A 17,612-nucleotide genomic window follows, 5' to 3' on the forward strand; every position below is an offset into this window, starting at 1 on the left:
TCAAAGTATTTCTCAACAATAATTCTAATGGGTTCTCTCTATCCTCAACTGTAAATTTCATGCCGGGATCAGCAACAAAAAGTAAAGGGATCTCTCTCTCTCCCCTCTCCTTTTCCGAGTCCAGTCACTCAGCAATGAAAAGACATCTTCACTCCCGATATTGGAAGAAAAGTTTTGTCCCCTCAATATCCCTCGTCAGTGGAGGATTCAGAACTAGAGCTCTCATCATCAAATAGGTCATCAATATCAAACTCCTCATCTAGTATTATTTGATTGAACTCACCTGAAGAAATACGCCTCCTCTTTGAGACATTCATTGTGAAAGACGCAAAAGTCAACTAGCTCGATACCTGTGCTGAGAGTGTTTACCAAATGATGTTCCTACACTTTCTATACGAGTAAACGTATTTTTGTTCATGAGACTTACCTGTCAGATATATATATAACTGTATTTTCCGAAGTCTGACAGAATTTCAAAACTTACGACACACGCAGTGGGAGGCCAGGTGGTTAGTACCCATTCCCGCCGCTTGGAGGCGGGTATGAGGAACCATTCCCATTTTCTATTCAGATTTTCCCTGTCGCCGGTACTGTCAACACCTGTTTTCAGTACCTCCGTTGTTGGATTTTCGTTAAAAAACTTTCCATTGCCCACTTGAGTATTTTGATTTGTCTTTTGGTTTTTTAACTTGCATTTGTGGCTAGGGCACACGCTATTGTGGATGTTTTGGATTTTGTTTGATTTTTCTTGGTTTAAGTTGTCTGATCTAGTTCTGCTAGTTACAAAGTATGGTGTCTGGAAGAGTGTAAGGTAAGGCTACTGAAGGCTTCGGTAGATCCCCCACTGTATGCACGAGCTGTAGCGGACATGTATCCTTGATAAAATGATCGGTGTAGGAGTGTGAGAGTTTGCCTGATTCCAGTTGGAAGATTTATGATTCCTATGTGCGTAAGTTAGAGCGTGATAGGATCAGGAGGTCTTCCTCCAGGAGCGTGTCAGCAAGTAGAAGTCAGGGTAGTAGTAATTTCATCTGCTAACCTCCTGTAGACTTTGTTTTTCCTAACCCTGTGGTGTTGCCTTCGGGCCCTGAGATTGTGCCTCGGAAGGTAATGCCCTGTCGGTGATATGGATTCCATCCGTAACCCTGGAAATCGAAAAATGCCCTCTCTCCAAAAGTGGTGGTGTGAAGTGCAGTGATAATATTAGTGCCCCTAGTGTTGTCAGATTGGCCCTATAATGCCTCTAGGCCTGGACCTCTGTCGGACTCCCAGGCTCAGGGAGTGGCAAGTTGAAAGCCGAAGCAGTGTTGCGGGGTCGGGGGATCGGGGGCCCTCACCGGTGGCGTCCCTTCGGGCAGGTCTGATGACGCTTCCCAGGTTCGCTAAGGATCGTGCTTGTGCATGAATCCTTAAGGATTGCTTCTCTTCCTCCGAAGCGTCCTCCCTGCGCAAGGGGTGGAGCTCTCGGAAGGACTCTCGCCTCTTAAGAGAAGCTTCAGAGAGGACGCCGCTTCACGTCCTTTTTTTTTTTCCTCCAGATGCGCTTCGGTCGTCGCCTGAAAGTTTTTGATGCTTTTTTCCACCGCAGAAAGAAGAGGACCAGGACCTCATCGGAGGATGACGCTGTTGAGCGCAGTCGCTCCAGGGAGAGGGCTGTAGCTTTTCCTGTGAGAAGGAGGAAGGCATCCCCTCGCCCCTCGTCTTCCCACAGGATCAGCCTTCCCCTGATAGGGAGTTTCCCCCTATGCAATGGAGATTTTGCTTGGTATGCAGCGGCAGTTGGCTTCATTGAATGCCGAGAGGGAGGCAGAGCCACGTCGACACAGGAACGATTCGAGGCTGCCTTTCAAGAGATCTAAGCAGTCCCCCTCTAATTCTCGTTGTTCGTCCCCTTCTTCTGCTGCGTCGCCCTCTGGTTTTCGCTTGACACCCCAGTGCGTGTCCAGAGGTTTTGATGAGCGTCACCCCAGACACTCTCTCTGGACCGTAAGGCTCATCGCAGCAGGGATCGCAGAACTTCTCGACATGATGCTCCTCTCGCTCCCCTTCGTGACGCTCCGCATGCTGCCGGCATGACGCTCCTCATGCTGCTCGTTTTGACGCTTTTCATGCTGCTGTTGCGCGTCGGGGCGCTCGTCGGGACGTTTGTCAGGAGGCTTGTCAGACAAAGAGGCTCGTTAGGACGCTCATCAAGACGCCCCCTTCGCGGATCTTCGAGATGCTTCAGAGGCTGCTGTTAAGAATCCCAAGCCTTGTGCGGCGAGTTTTACGTCTCGATGGATATGAGCCACTGGTCTGGTTTTGATTTGTGAATATAGAGAGAGATAGAGAGAGAGAGATATATCGACAAGTTGGATCATGCTCAACCCTTTGGATGCATAGTGCAGTGCAAGTTTGAGTGAGGGTGTCGGAGGGACGTAAAGTACCAATGCATTTGTATATTTTGAAAGTAAGCGTTGTAGATGGTGCTAGTTTCTGACTGCCATAATAGGCAGGTGTTGATGCATATTGAAGAGTGTTTGTTTGCTTGATTTGATGCAAGCAGAGTAATTCTTCGAAGCGTAGGTCCCTTTTTGAGAGTTGGGCCTCAAGGTCTTAGACCTCCTAGTACTTTTGAAGATTCTGCTGCTCCCGTTGAAGAGGGAGAGTTATTGAGTTCGTCGGAGCCTGCGGATGAAGAGCAGCCTTCTATACTTCGTCATCAACTTCGGACTACCAGCTTTTGGCCCACCTTCTGAGGGGACTTGTTTGTAGACAAGTTCCAACCCTCTGCCCCTCGCTCTCCTCCTTCGCAGTTAGCCTCATCGAAGATGAGGAGAACGCCAGGCTTTGTGAAGATGTCAACGTCTCTTTCTACGTAGAGAGCCTTCAAGAAAGTCCACGATTGGAGGGATTCTAGGAAGGCCCAAGGCAGGACTTCTTTTGCCCTGCCTCCGTCGAGTGGCGTGCATGGACAAGGCCGTCAGGGATGGTTCGGATGAACTGGCTACCCACTTTTGTACCAGGCTTTTGAAGAAGAGGGCCTTGTACTGTATCTTCACAGCCAAGTCTGTTTCTCCCTCATTGAGGGTAGAGTTGCTGTTCGCCCTTCTGTGGAGTCATCTTTTCCCTCAATCCATAGTCAAGGATCTCGCCGTCAGCCTGCAGGAAAAGGGTACCCAAGACCTCCTGGCACTGTCGTCCAGTTGTCCAGCAGTCCCTTCGGCTACTCTTCTTGGACAGGTTTCCAGGAAACAGAAGCCCTTTTGCGACTCCTGGCAGGCGCCATTCTTCGGAGAAACGCCTCTTCTACGTTCAGGACTGCGCTGCCAAGGGGGGATCTTCGTGACCTACCTGGCGTAAGCCCAGTCATTGAGCAGGAATCCTGCCCCTTCCTCGATTTCTACGGGAATCGAGAGGACCACCAACTGCTGATCGTCTGACGATTTCGGGCGGTGGGGGTTTTTGCCGAGTGCTTGAGATTCTGCGGAATTTCTAGCCCTCACAGTGTTCAAGTTTTTTATTTCTCTTAACACTTAAGTGAAACCTCGGTCCAAGGTGAGCTAGACAAGAATCCCCGATAATTTTTACCTCGAATTCGAGAACACCGCCATATGCTCGAATTCCTGGATTAGTTTCTGTCATGTAAGTGGGTTGGCCCCCATTGACAAGATCCTAAACATTCTGTCATGTAAGTGGGTAAGCCCCCATTGACAAGATCTAGAAGTCTTTGTCAGGTAAGTGGGCTAGTCCCCATTGACAAAGATCCTAATAAGGTTCTGTCGCGTAAGCGGGTAAGCCCCCATTGACAATATCCAGACGAACTCTGTCATAGGTCACTACCTCGCTGAGGCTCTTCGGGCAAAGCAGACTCATAGACAATGTCCATGAAGTCTTCTGCCCAATAAGATAAGAAACTTGAACTGTCCTCTTCTGTTCTCGGTTCACACTTGGAGCTTTCCTTCGGGAAAGACTTCTCCTTCATTCTGTTGACTTAAGAGAATGAAGGCAGTAAATCTCCAATCCTTACTCTCCTCCTCGTAGAGAAAAGAAGGTGGGATGGAGGTTGTTGTACAGATACCTACAATTTACTGCGTATATTACCTTCGCGACATGATTCTGTTAAGCAGTTGAATTGTTCAGGGTGTACACGCATACCGTAGTTAGCTCTACGGATGGTGACCGAAAGGACTGGCATTCTAATTGAACTGCAAATCGGGGCTCCCTGCAGCCTTCCAGGAGTTTCCAGTTTCGCTTTTAGATAATTAAGGTATTGTTAAGACAACACCAACTCAGCTTCCGTATTTACCGTAATCCGTTTCGCTTAAATTTATTTGCTTGAACGTTTCTTTCTGCTCGATGGTTCTTGCAAAACATATTCCTTCGTAGAATGGAATAGCTGGCAACTCGGGTTGAAGAGTGCGAGACGGCTAACGTTGTATAGACTGCTGTCTCTGTAATGCAGCTCAGTACCAGCTGGCTCTCTGGGTTGCGTGGTTGGATACGTCTCTCTCTCCTGCATGATTGACTGACTAACTGCATCTCTGCCCAACAATCATGGACTTAGGTCTCTGATTAATGGGGATTCTCGCATGCATGAATGAACATCGCCTTCGCTTTGCGAGAATTTTTTCAACAGAGATATCTCTTAGACTTTTTCTTTTCTGTTTACCGCACTGTAACAGAATTCTGTACTAGTCTACCGCTGCATAGCACTACGATAATGAGTAATGTTTTTTTCTCCAGACATCTGAGCTTATTTTTATAAATATCTCGTATTCGTAGGTGTGCAATTGTTCCTGGTTCACCACGATTTAACAGATATGTAGGAAGACTGCGCCTGTTCCCAGGCTTGGCAGCTCTGCTTCCAAAGGTTCAGCCCATGAGAAGCAGTTCTGCAGGCAGTTCTTCCTGAGGTTTTTTGTTTCTGAAAAACGCCCCGCTTTCATAGACCTCGTCTTCTCATCGGAAAGTAATGAAATAGCGGTTAGCGTTTTCAGTCATTAATAAGCACGGGTGCAGATTCTGAAGAATCTTTCTCTCGATTCAGCTGTGAAGAAGTAGGTTGTTTCTGTGTCCTCCTTCTTCTTCTTCGCCGGCTAGTGTTGTTTTGTTTCTCCTGGGCTGAGAATTCCAAAGCTACTATGAGGCGATATCTTGCCCATCAGGAACATCGGTCTCTAAAAGGCGATAGACTTTTGACCTGCTGGGCACATGCCCATCAGAATCGTCACCTCGCCGTCCGGCATCGGGGACAAAAAACAATATGCGTTTTTATAGTCATTCGGCATAGCCCTTCAAGGCGAAGGTCACGTGACTTGCTTGGATACTTGGACAACTTACCTCGATGCCGAACGCAGTCAGTCGGCAGCGGTTGGAGCGGCCGGGTCTATTACGAACTCGCTTTAGACTCGGTTTCAGTGTACAGAACTTCGCTGCGGAGCAACACTGAGGACGAATAAGTGTCAGACACCTAGAAAGAAGAAAGGCTGGCAGTCCCAACTATCAAAGGATAGGAGTATGTTGTCAGCGGTTTTAGATATAGAGGTGTGGATCTAGCAAACAACAAGGACCTTCTCAAGCTTTTAAGGGGGCCAGCCGGAACCCCTATATATGGTGGTATAGGGCGAAAAATGCAAAGTCATGAAAAAATTCATGGAGCTTCATATGGCAATTGAGAATACTTATACGAAATACTTCGTCAAAATTCCTCTTACTTTCTTATTTACAGGGTAATTAGTAAACATAACTCAATAAGCCTAAAACCATTCATCCGTTACAAGAAAATGCAATATTTTCTTCTGTTATCGTAAATTTTGATAATTATTGGCAAAGAAATTGTGAGAAATGGCATCTGTAGAGATTCCCGTGGCTCGCAGAAGCGAGTATCCAATCATGAATCAGTTGGACCATAGACTTCAAGTAGATTACACGTTCGAGTTTCACCTCGTGACATTCGCTTGCTTTTACGTATGTTTCGGCAAGAAGTTCATCATGAACATGAGGAAAAGACAAGGAAAATTACAGAATATCATAATATACTTGTAGTTAGTGAAGAGAGAGGGGAGGGTTGCTAGTAACGCCCCCCTTCTTTGCCTGACAGCACACGTCCCCCATCTTGCCTCAAGCAGTGCCCTAGGCTACGATATATGAGCAAAGGGATAATCATTTATGATTAAATTATGATAAATAAAATAGGTTTGGTTTATTAATAGACAAAAAAGAAATATACATTCATAATAAGGCGGTCCCCGGTTTACAACGGGTCCGGCTTACGACGTTCTTAAATATTCATTGAAAAATCCGCCCTGGGTTACGCCGCTGTTCAGAGGTTACGACGCTGACGCTTCCGACGCTCCGAGTTTACAACGCTTTTAAAAAAACACATACTATGATAAGATAAGAAATCCTTTATAGTTTAGCACGTTTCTCTCTCTCTCTCTCTCTCCTCTCTCTCTCTCTCTCTCTCTCTCTCTCTCTACTACAGATGGTATGTTTTTTTTAGTATGATAATATATGATTTACTATTTTCAAATATTATTATTAATTTATACAGCAATAATATCAATTCATTAAAGAAAAATACCATAGTGAATTAGTAAGATTTTTAGCTTATATTTAAAAAATTATGGAAGAATGAGGAATCCAGTTCTTCTTGAAGTAACTTCCAGTAACCCTTTTCAGACCCAGGTACTAAAACTGTCAGCTATATATCAAGTTCTGTGACAGCCATGAGGGGGAAGAGCTGGGGGAGAGCTGCAGTGTTGCAATCACTTGGTCCTGACATTTTCCCGTCCTCTCTCTCTCTCTCTCTCTCTCTCTCGTCTGCTCTCTCTCTCTCTCTCTCTCTCTCTCTCGTCTCACTCTCTCTCTCTCTCTCTCTCTCATTTACTGAGACTCGAGATTTTTTTATGTACTTGTACTATTTGTTTTTAATACTTTCAAATAATAATAATAATAATAATAATAATAATAACTGTAATTACAAAATTCATATGTGATAGTATTTTAAGAAATACAATACGCAACTAATCTATCCATGTCACTTTTAATTAAGGTTAACTCTCTCTCTCTCTCTCCTTCTCTCTCTCTCTCTCTTCTCTCTCTCTCTCTCTCTCTCTCTCTCGCTCTCTTCTCTCTCTCTCTCTCTCTCTCTCTCTCTCTCTCTATCTGACCATCTCTCTACCGAGATGAAAGAATTTTTATGGTACTAGTATGTAAAATGTTTATTGATAATTTTCAGTTATTTAATAAAATAATTAAACTTAATTACAAAATTCATAATGGTCGTATTTTAAAGAGATGAAAATGACCTTTCCATTTCACTTGTAAGGATAATTCCTCTTTCTTACTGAGATGAGAGAATTTTTATGGTAGATGCACGTGTTTATTATATTTACAAATAATATTAATAATATAATAATAATAGAAGTAGTAATAATACGATAACTAATTTCAAAAGAAAATTCTTACCCTTTGTCTTTTTCTGTATCAATTTCCCCACCTCAACTCGAGTGCACTCAAGCTTAACAATGCCATACAATGGTCAAAACGAATTTAATGGTTTTAATGTAATCTCTCTCTCTCTCTCTCTCTCTCTCTCTCTCACTGAGATGAGATCATTTTCATGGGACGGTGTTATATAATAAGTTTATCATTAATATTTTCCAATAATAATACTATAAGTACAAAAATTCATATCTGAGTATTTTAAATACAATAATCATTCCATTTCTCTCTTTTAAATACTGTAAGGACAACTCTCTCTCTCTCCTCTCTCTCTCTCCACAAGATACTTGTCATACATTGGTGTTTCTATTTCTTCCTTTGATCTCTCTCTGCTCTCAGCAAAAGAATTGATAGACAGACAAACATAATTGCACAGTCCTCTCTTTCTCTTCTCTGGAGAAAATATATGTATTTATGGTAGGGGTAAAAAGTTGCCTAAAGACGTTCATTTCAATCTATTGAAACCTAAGGAGTTATTTCTCTCTCTCTCTCTCCTCTCTCTCTCTCTCTCTCGTATTTAATGAAAATATACAGTAATTTGTGAATACACAGTGTTGCACATGAAAAAAAGTAAATCAGTGATAATTTTAGAGATACGGCCCTAAGAAAATCGCAAATTATTAGTGAAATTTTCCCTGTGGACATGTTTTCAAGAACGTCGTTCCGGCTTACAACGATTTTCGGGTTACGACGCGTCTTAAGAACGGAACCCCCGTCGTAAACCCCGGGGACCGCCTGTAATCATTATTTATTAAGGGAGCCGGCGGCTAATGCCGTTTTTTAACGACAGGACTTTGACATCATACCACTTAATAAGGTGACTTGGGACATCTCCACACCGCATATGATTTTCGCCTCTGACCTTCGGTTTTGTGAGGCCAGGGCAATTTATCCCGAAAATAACCATTTTTCAAATTCTATCTTCTCCCTTGATATTTAATATTAAGACCTGGGATTACTAACATATATAGACCTCATGTAGCCCTCCAATCAAATGGAGAGTTTTTTTTCTAAAAGTATGTTTTTTTGCTAGATATGAATTTTTCAATATGGTAAAAAAATAAACCCTATAAATCACGAGAAAAAAATTTTATAAAAAAAAGACGAAACAAAAATTGGAAAAAAGGGCTCTATTTGTTGATTGTTGCTTTAATGACTTTTTGAGTTATATACCAAAATTCCAATGTTATAGCTTTAAAACTAAGTGAGGAGATAGATTTTGAAGGTCAATAAGTATAGTTTTGAGATACGGGCGTTCAAAGTTTTCCTTTGTATTTCTATATAGACAATGTTAATAAATAATGATTATTATGAATGTATATTTCTTTTTTTGTGTATTAATAAACCAAAAACTATTTTATTTATCATAATTTAATCATAAATGATGATCCCTTTGCTCATATATCGTAGCCTGGGGCACTGCTTGAGCAAGATGGGCACTCCTTCCTACGTAACCCCCTCTCTCCCCTTCACTAACTCGGCTTATTACAGCAATTTTTTTTTCTTCTGTATGTTAGCGCGAGATGTTTTCCTTGTATTTTCCTCTTTGGCATGATGACATTCTTGCCGAAACAAAGATAAAGAAACGTAAATGCAAGAGAATGTCAGAGGTGAAACTCGAAGGTGTACTCTTTTGTTTTACAAAGACATTTACTAAATCATGATTATTATGAATTTCATATTCCATTTTGGTATTAAAAAACCAAAACTATGTTATTTATCATAAATGAAGATCTCTTTGCTCAAAGATCGTAGCCTTGGGCACGTGTGACGTGTGCTGTCAGGCAAGAAAGGGGCGTTACTAAGCAACCCTCCCCTCTCTCTTCACTAACTAGCGTATATTACGATATTCTGTAATAATACTTGAGCGATTTTTCTTCGTCTGTATGTTAGCGAGATGTTTTGCTTGTCTTTTCCTCATTGGCATGATGAACTTCTTGCCGAAACATAGATAAACATACGTTAAATGCAAGCGAATGTCACGAGGTGAAACTCGAACGTGTAGTCTACTTGAAGTCTGTCTTCCTACTGATTCATGGTTGAACCAGAGTTACCAGACAGATACTCGCTTCTGCGAGCCACGGAATCTCTACAGATGCCATTTCTCACAATTTCTTTGCCAATAATTATTAAAATTTACGATAACAGAAGAAATATTGCATTTTCTTGTACGGATGAATGTCTTAGGCTTATGAGTTATGTTTACTAAATACCCTGTAACTACGAAAGTAAGAGGAATTTTGACGAAATATTTTCGTATACGTATTCTCAATTGCCATATGAAGCTCCATGAATTTTTTCATGACTGCATTTTTTGCCCTATACCACCATATATAGGGGTTCCGGCCGGCCCCCTTAACATTGTCTTTGTAGAAATACGAAGGAAAACTTTGAACACCCGTATCTCAAAACTATACTTATTGACCTATAACATTGGAATTTGGTATATAACTCAGAAAGGCATTATAGAACAATCAAATAGAACCCTTTTTTTTACAATTTTTGTTTAGTCTTTTTTTATATAAATTTTTTTCTCGTGATTTATAGGGTTTATTTTTTTACCATATTGAAAAATTCATATCTAGCAAAAAAATGACTTAGAAAAAAAACTCTCCATTTGATTGGAGGTCGATATCAGGTCTATATATGGTAGTAATCCCAGGTCTTAATATTAAATATCAAGGGAGGAGATAGAATGTGAAAAATGCTTATTTTCGGGATAAATTGCCCTGGTGTCACAAAACTGAAGGTCAGAGGCGAAAATCATATGCGGTTTGGAGATGTCCCAAGTCACCTTATTAAGTGGTATGAATGTCAAAGTCCTGTCGTTAAAAAACGGCATTAGCCGGCCGGCCCCCTTAAGGTCTTTTGAAACCACTAGTGTGGCTCAGCCAAAGCTGCCTTCCTGGAACTTGGATGTGGGTTTGAAGTTCCTGATGTCCAGTCCATTTGAGCCTCTCCATTCTGCGACATTGAGGGATGTGACCAGAAAGGCCATTTCCCTAACCGCTCTGGCGATGGCGAAAAGAGAGTTAGCGAAGTTCAAGCCATCAGCAAACATGTAGGCTTTAAAGGACATTATGCAGTATGTACCTTAAGGCCTACGTTTTTATACATGCAACTTACCCGGCAGATATATACTTAGCTATAGACTCCGTCTTCCATAGCTAAGTATATATCTGCCAGGTAAGTATGTATAAAACTTTATTGTATCTTAACAATATCATTTTTAGCCAAGAATGAGAACCCGTCTAACCCTTGGCCCAGGAGCTTGGAAATCAAGGGTATGGCGAAAATTCTTGGTCAAGAGCCAGAGAGAGTCCTGTGCCCTGTCAGGGCTCTCAAATTTTATTTGGATAGAACGAAGGGAGGTCGAGGTCCTTCGGACAATCTGTGCTGTTTGGTGAAGAGGCCAGACTTGCCAATGTCAAAGAATGCACTAGCGTTCTTCTTAAAAGATACTGTTAAGATCGCATACAAACTGTCAGGACAGTGATTTTAAACTGTTGAAAGTAAATGTTCACTAGGTGAGGGCGATTGCAACCTCAGTGGCATTTCAGAACAATTTGGCACTCAGTGACATTCTGGGTGCCACCTTTTGGCGAAGCAACTCGTTCGCTTCACACTACCTGTGAGATGTGAAAACGACGTATGAGAACTGCTGTTCGCTAGGGCCATACGTTTCCGCAGATACTATTTTGCAAGTAGAGAGTAACACTCGTCCTATCCTTTAGAAAATGGTTGGGAAGTGTTTTTTAATTTTATTATTGTGTTTTTATGGTTGTTGGGTCGGCCGCCAGAGGCGGATTTCCCAGTCCTTAGCTTAAGTTATGCTATCATAACTTAGTTAGGCTTGGTCAGGTGGTTGTGCTCGTGGCCCTCATAGTATGTTCAATATGGTCTAGTTACATTGTGGTCACTCCCCCGTTGACAGATCATCTAGAACTCACCAGCTATACAGGTCACTACCTTGCTGGAGACTAGTAAAGCAGAAGCAGACTTGGGTGACAGTAATCACTAAGTTAGCTATGCTAACAGGTAAGGAACCAAGGTGTCAATCATCTACATGTAATTTGTTTCCTAAATCCTATTCTGTCTCTTCCCACCTCCAATGGTGGGATTCAGCTATATATATATATATCTGACAGGTAAGTCTCATTAACAAAATGATATTGTTATGATACAATAAAGTTTGTTCATACTTACCTGGCAGATATATATATTCATAGTGCCCACCTCCCCTCAGGAGACAGTGGCACTAGAAAATCTGAATAGAAAATGGGAATGGATCCTGATACCCGCCTCCCAGTGGCGGAAATGGGTACTAACCACCTGGCCTCCCACTGCGTGTGTCGTAAGTTTTGAAATTCTGTCGGACTTCGGAGAATACAGCTATATATATATCTGCCAGGTAAGTATGAACAAACTTTATTGTATCATAACAATATCATATTATGGGACTGACGGCTTGATGAGCACAGTTAAAATCTTGAACATAATATCCCGTTGAAGGCGCTACCAAGTAGATTGCTGTAAACGTATTATTACGTGGGTGACGCTTAACTAAAGGTTAATGAAAATTTATTATGTTATACTAAATGCTTTTACTACCATAATTACACCTCCATTGAAATTTCTAAGAGGTTACGGAAAGATAAGGGTTACTCTGATCGTAACTGTAACTCAATGTTTACATTTTGTCAGCTGGGATCGCATAGGTAAAGGTTTGTTTCATCACTTTAGAATTATTCCTAAAATAAGCTGTTTGCTATGAAGATATGCCAATAATACATAAGGTAAAAATGGTTTTATTACCTTTATTATCTGTTTATTTTGTAATGTGAATCTTCATGTGTGTTGGTTAGGCTATAGCATCGAGGCCGAGGTTAGCCTACTGATACACATCTTGGAATTCAAGGTTTAATTTTTAGAATTTTAGTATAAGATGATCCCCAATTTTTAAGGGTGAATTATAGGATTTAAAAGGTCTTCTCATACGCAGATATATGTGGTAATTTCAGATTGTAGTGCTTATTTGTTTTAGTGAACTTATGCAAAAATTTTGTTTAAAAATAATCCTTGTAATTATGCTATTTGAAAAAATATGAAAGCTAAACTTGTATTATTTTCAGCTTCTGTCTTAAGATGAAAGTTAGGATTGATAAGGCTTTTATTCGTTACAGGTAAAGGGCACTGAGACTGAAGGCAAGCACAAGGGAATGCCAGAAGAAGACTTGCATGAATTGTGTCCTGACCAGTCGGAATGCCCTGATGGTGCAACTTGCTGTGAAGTAGAAGAAGGTGGTTATGGCTGTTGTGCCTATGACAAGGTAAGTGATTTTGAATTTTTTTTTTTTTTTTAGATTATCAAACATAATTCCAGGAAATGGTGCTGAGACAAGGTAAGTAATTTTGAATTGTTCATACACAGAACAAACCTTTGGTCTTAACATAAGGATAAATCCTCTGGCACCAGCTGGAAACCAATTAAAAGCAATAAAAAATTTTGTATGCAAGGGATTTGTGGTATTTGTCATCTGATACGAAGCCGAGGTGGAAGTGGGTCATAGACCACGCTTGAACCTCATGACGTATTGAGTCTCTTCAAATGCCTTGGAGAGTAGACATTCGCTTTTGCTCTCTTCCTCCCAAGCTGGGTTTGGTAAGTCCATGAGTCCTTTCTCAGCTTTCCTGTGCTTTTTGGGTGGCTGTGTGTGTGTTATGTGGATTCATCATGGATTCCTCTAATAAGATCCTCCGTGGAGCATCAAGGTACTATGTGTTCCAGCCTCCCAGGGTTCCCGTGTTCGTGCTTCCTGGCTGCCTTTAAGAAAGAACCCCATACAACTTGCAGTAGGTGTCTTTCTAATTTTTGTAATGTCTCCAATCCATGCCCGGAGTGTTTTTTCTGGCCTGTTGAGCAGTGGAAGAAGAAATATAAGAAGGAGCACCTAAGGAAGTCGGCGCTTCCATCTTGGGAATGATTCCCTCCTACCCAAGTGGGCATTTCTGATTCCCCTTCTTCCAGATTGCTTCTTCTGATGCCTTGTTTTCTTCCTTTTCTTCTATTGATTCATCTTTAGAAGCATTGGGACTTACTTAGGTGATTTTAAGTGTAATGCTGCCCATCTCTCGGTGAATGTTTCTCCTTCAGTAAGTTAGGAGAGCACCATCTGTTCCTTTGTTTCAGGCTCTGATGCACCAAAGATGTTGCCAGTTAGGGCCTCCCTAGGCCCACCAGGGGTACCCTCCCTTTTAAGCCAACTGTCCCATTTTGTGTCTTCACACCAGTATCACCTACTCATCTCGGTGCTGTGACACAGCAGCTACCACCATGACGCCATCATCTACAGTTGTAAATCCATTAGATGTTTTTCTTGAGGCTATGATGGACAAACTGGACTGTTATTTAAGAGAAATATGGCACTACCCCTAAGAGGAAAACGGCATAGGTGTCCGTCGTCGTCTTCGTCTTCCCTTCTTCAGTCTCAGGTAAGATGATGTTGGATTAAGGACTTGGAGGTTCCGTCTTCTGAGAGCTATGTTTTCTTCTTCCTCTCATGGATGTGTGTCACTAATTCATGTACAGTAGTACCTCAGGATACAAAATTAATCTGTTCCCGAAACGGCCTCCGTAACCTGATTTTTATGTATCTTGAACAAACATTTTTACATGTAAATTGCCTAACTTTGTTCTAAGCCCTAAAAAAAAAAACACCCCACCCAGTAAATTTTATCATAAAGCTAAATTGACCAGTAAACAATGAAATACACAATTTGGACCATTCAATACCTAACTTAAACTACTTATACTACTAATATGTACTACATACCTGTAATAAAGTGGTATTAGTGTACATGGTACAAGAAATACTGTACAGTGGACCCCCCGTATTCGCGTTTTCCGTGTTCGCGGACTCACACATTCGCGGATTTCTCTCGGGAACGTTTCTGCATTATTCGTGGAAAATTTGAGCATTCGCGGTATTTTTCTTTGAGAAATATCTACAAATTCCTGTTTTTTGTTATCAATTTCATCATAAAATGCACTTTTTGTGATAAAACTATTAAAAAAACCAAGTATGAAAATTTTTAGTGGTTTTTCTTAAGTTTTAACTAACAAAATAGGCTGTTTTTAGCGTTTTTATAGGGGTTCCAAACATTCGCGGATTCTAACTATTCGCGGGGGGGTCTGGTACGCATCCCCCGCGAATACGGGGGGACCACTGTACGTACATACGTATGTAGTAAAATGTGGAACTTACCTTTTGAGTGAGGCGATCTCCAAAAGTGGCGACAGAGGAGGAGGACAAATGCAGAAAACATGAACACACAACTTGATGAAACACATTAAAAAATGACAGGAAACATTAAAACTAAACTTTACGAAACACATTAACCCTTAATCGCCGAGCCAGTATTTCCGAAAGTGTCTCCCGTATGCCGGCGGTGTTCGCAAGTGAGTGCCGAAGCGGAAAAAGAAAAAGATTTTTTTCAAAAAATCACAGCACGCCTTATTTTTCAAGATTAAGAGTTCATTTGTGGCTCCTTTTTTGTCATTGCCTGAAGTTTAGTATTGTTACGTATATAGGGCCTTGAGAAGAAGCTAGATACGTAAACAGAAATGATTGAGGGATTTCAAGAGGGAATTGCTTTAACTTACCGTAAACTGATAGTTATTAATGAATACTTTAGAGGGAAGGTCGCCAGAAAACTCAGCTCGTTACTTTACGACTATTATTTACAAAAAAGGCCCGTGCTGGCCTGGAGAAAAGTTAAATGATATTGGCCCCACGTTGGGGCTTTATAGTCTCATTCAATTCAAGCTGATTTTCATTCACTTGGGTTAATGCACACTTGCGGCAGAGAGACGACACGTGACTCATGGAATCTGGAAAAGAATCCCAGATTAAACGAGATAAAAGGAAAAATGACTTCTTGCTTTGATTAAGGCTGATTAATTCTCTAACATTGGGGAAGGTAAACTCGAATGGTTCACTGAGGTATGCACGAAAACTTGGTCTTTAACAAGTCACAAAGGGGAGCACGTGGCCCGATGAGGACAAAGGGCTTCTGATGTAGAAGGGGTAAAAATGAGAATTGAAAATGAATTTAGCAAGAGTCGTATGGTAGTAAAAAGGTGTCTGTTTGAAGCTTACACTTTCAGACGTACCTTTATGCAATATTCTGTGTATCCTTGTAGAGAATGCGGTCCGACCTCTGTTCAGGTCTGGGGTTCGTGTCCACCAGTGCGTCGTGGGTAGGCCTAATTTTGGGAGGCTGACCATTTGACCTCTGTCCGAGATCACGTCTCTCAGCCGACTGAGATCGATACTGCTTGTTTCGAATCACGGGGCTTCCAAAAACCGCCTCGATCATTGCCTGAAAGGTGGTAAACACAACGCCAGCAAATTGGGAATGGAAATAGGTCTTATTGTAGAAGTCCCTAAAATCCATCTCGAAGCCTAGCTACTCTTGTGACCTGCCTCTCTTACCCTAAGCTTCCGTCAGACACGAAATCTCACCCCCCCCCCCCCCCTCTTTCCTACGGACATAACCACTCTCCCAACAACAGTAGCTTCAGGAGACGGCATGGCTGCTACTTTTATAATAAATATAACTAAAACTCTGCTGGGAAGGCGAGGCGTTCTATAGACGTAGGCAGTATGCAACCATCAGAAATAAAAAAAAATATCATATATAAATATGGGAATATATGACAGTGCAAAAAAAAATTTCATATATAATTGTATACAAATTGCACTATGAGCAAAACGGTTAAAGCTAATGAGTTATTATTTTTTCGTTGTATTGTACACTAAATTGCGATGACTTTGGTATATAACAAATTGTAAAACGATCAAAGCAACACCGAGAAAATATGATCACAATATGATGCATGAACTCGTAACGCGCCAACATAAAAAAAGGTTTTCAAAAAATCACCCTAAATCGAAATATTGTCCTAGAGACTTCCCGTTTGTTGCAAAATGAAGGTAATTGATTGAATATTACTAGACCATAAGTGTTGTAGCTTACAATCCCAGTTTTCGATCATTTCGGTCGAGTTAAAGTTAACCGGAGGACAAATTTTTTCTATTTATCGTTATTTATATGAAAATATTTCAAAACTGATATAAGCTACAACCATGGGTTGTTATTTTGTTGTATTCTACATAAAATTGCACACATTTTCATATGTAAAACTTTATGTAACGGCTAATATAAAAAGGTGCAAACATTTCGACAATCGGTTGAAAAAGTTTGATTTTTCGGAAGAGTTACCAAGCGGACGTAAGGAAAAAGTTTTTTTTCATAAATTCACCATTAATCAAAATATTGTGCTAGAGACTTCCAATTTGTTGCAAAATAAAGTTAAATGATTTAATATTACTAGAATGTAAGATGATTAGCTTACAATTGCGTTTTTTTTACCATTTCGGTTGGGTCAAAGTTGACTGAAGGTTGAAATTTTGGCACATTGTTATTTATATAAAAATATTTCAAAACTGATGAACGCTACAACCATGGGTTGGTTTTTGTTGTATTCTACGTAAAATTGCGCACATTTTCATATATAAAACTTTATTTAACAGCTAATATAAAGCAGTGCAAACATTACGACTTTCAGACGAAAAAATTTCAGCCGGAAGAGTTACCGCGCGGACGTAAAGAAAAAGTTTCTTCATAAATTCACCATAAATCAAAATATTGTGCTAGAGACTTCCAATTTGTTGCAAAATGAAGGTAATTGATTGACTATTACTAGAATACTATAGTTGTAGCTTACAATTGTGCTTTTTGACCATTTCGGTAGAGTCAAATTTGACCGAAGGTTTAAAATTTGGCACTTATCGTTATTTATTAAATATGAAAATATTTCAAAACTGATAAAAGCTACAACCTCGGGTATTTTTTTAAGTTGTATTCTACATGAAATTGCGCACATTTTCATATATAAAACTTGATATAATGGCTAATATAAATAGGTGCAAACATTACGACAATTGGACGAAAAAATTTCTGAATTTTTCGGCAGTTACAGCTCGGAACGTAGAATTTTTTTTTTTTTTTTTTTAAATTCACCATAAATCGAAATATTGTGCCAGAGACTTCCAATTTGT

At 40.7% G+C, this 17,612-nt stretch overlaps 1 protein-coding gene across 4 annotated transcripts in view; it reads left to right on the plus strand.

The window, feature by feature from the left end:
• Positions 1–17,612, plus strand: part of LOC135219616 (progranulin-like) — a 298,310-nt gene that overhangs the window by 256,672 nt on the left and 24,026 nt on the right. For all 4 annotated transcript variants that reach the window (XM_064256525.1, XM_064256524.1, XM_064256523.1 and 1 more), the window contains one exon: positions 12,672–12,818. In XM_064256525.1, coding sequence (XP_064112595.1) covers positions 12,672–12,818 — 147 coding nt within the window. The remainder of the gene's footprint in view (positions 1–12,671; positions 12,819–17,612) is intronic.

This window comes from Macrobrachium nipponense, chromosome 1, assembly GCF_015104395.2.
Source record: "Macrobrachium nipponense isolate FS-2020 chromosome 1, ASM1510439v2, whole genome shotgun sequence".
NCBI classification, from domain to species: Eukaryota; Metazoa; Arthropoda; class Malacostraca; order Decapoda; family Palaemonidae; genus Macrobrachium; species Macrobrachium nipponense.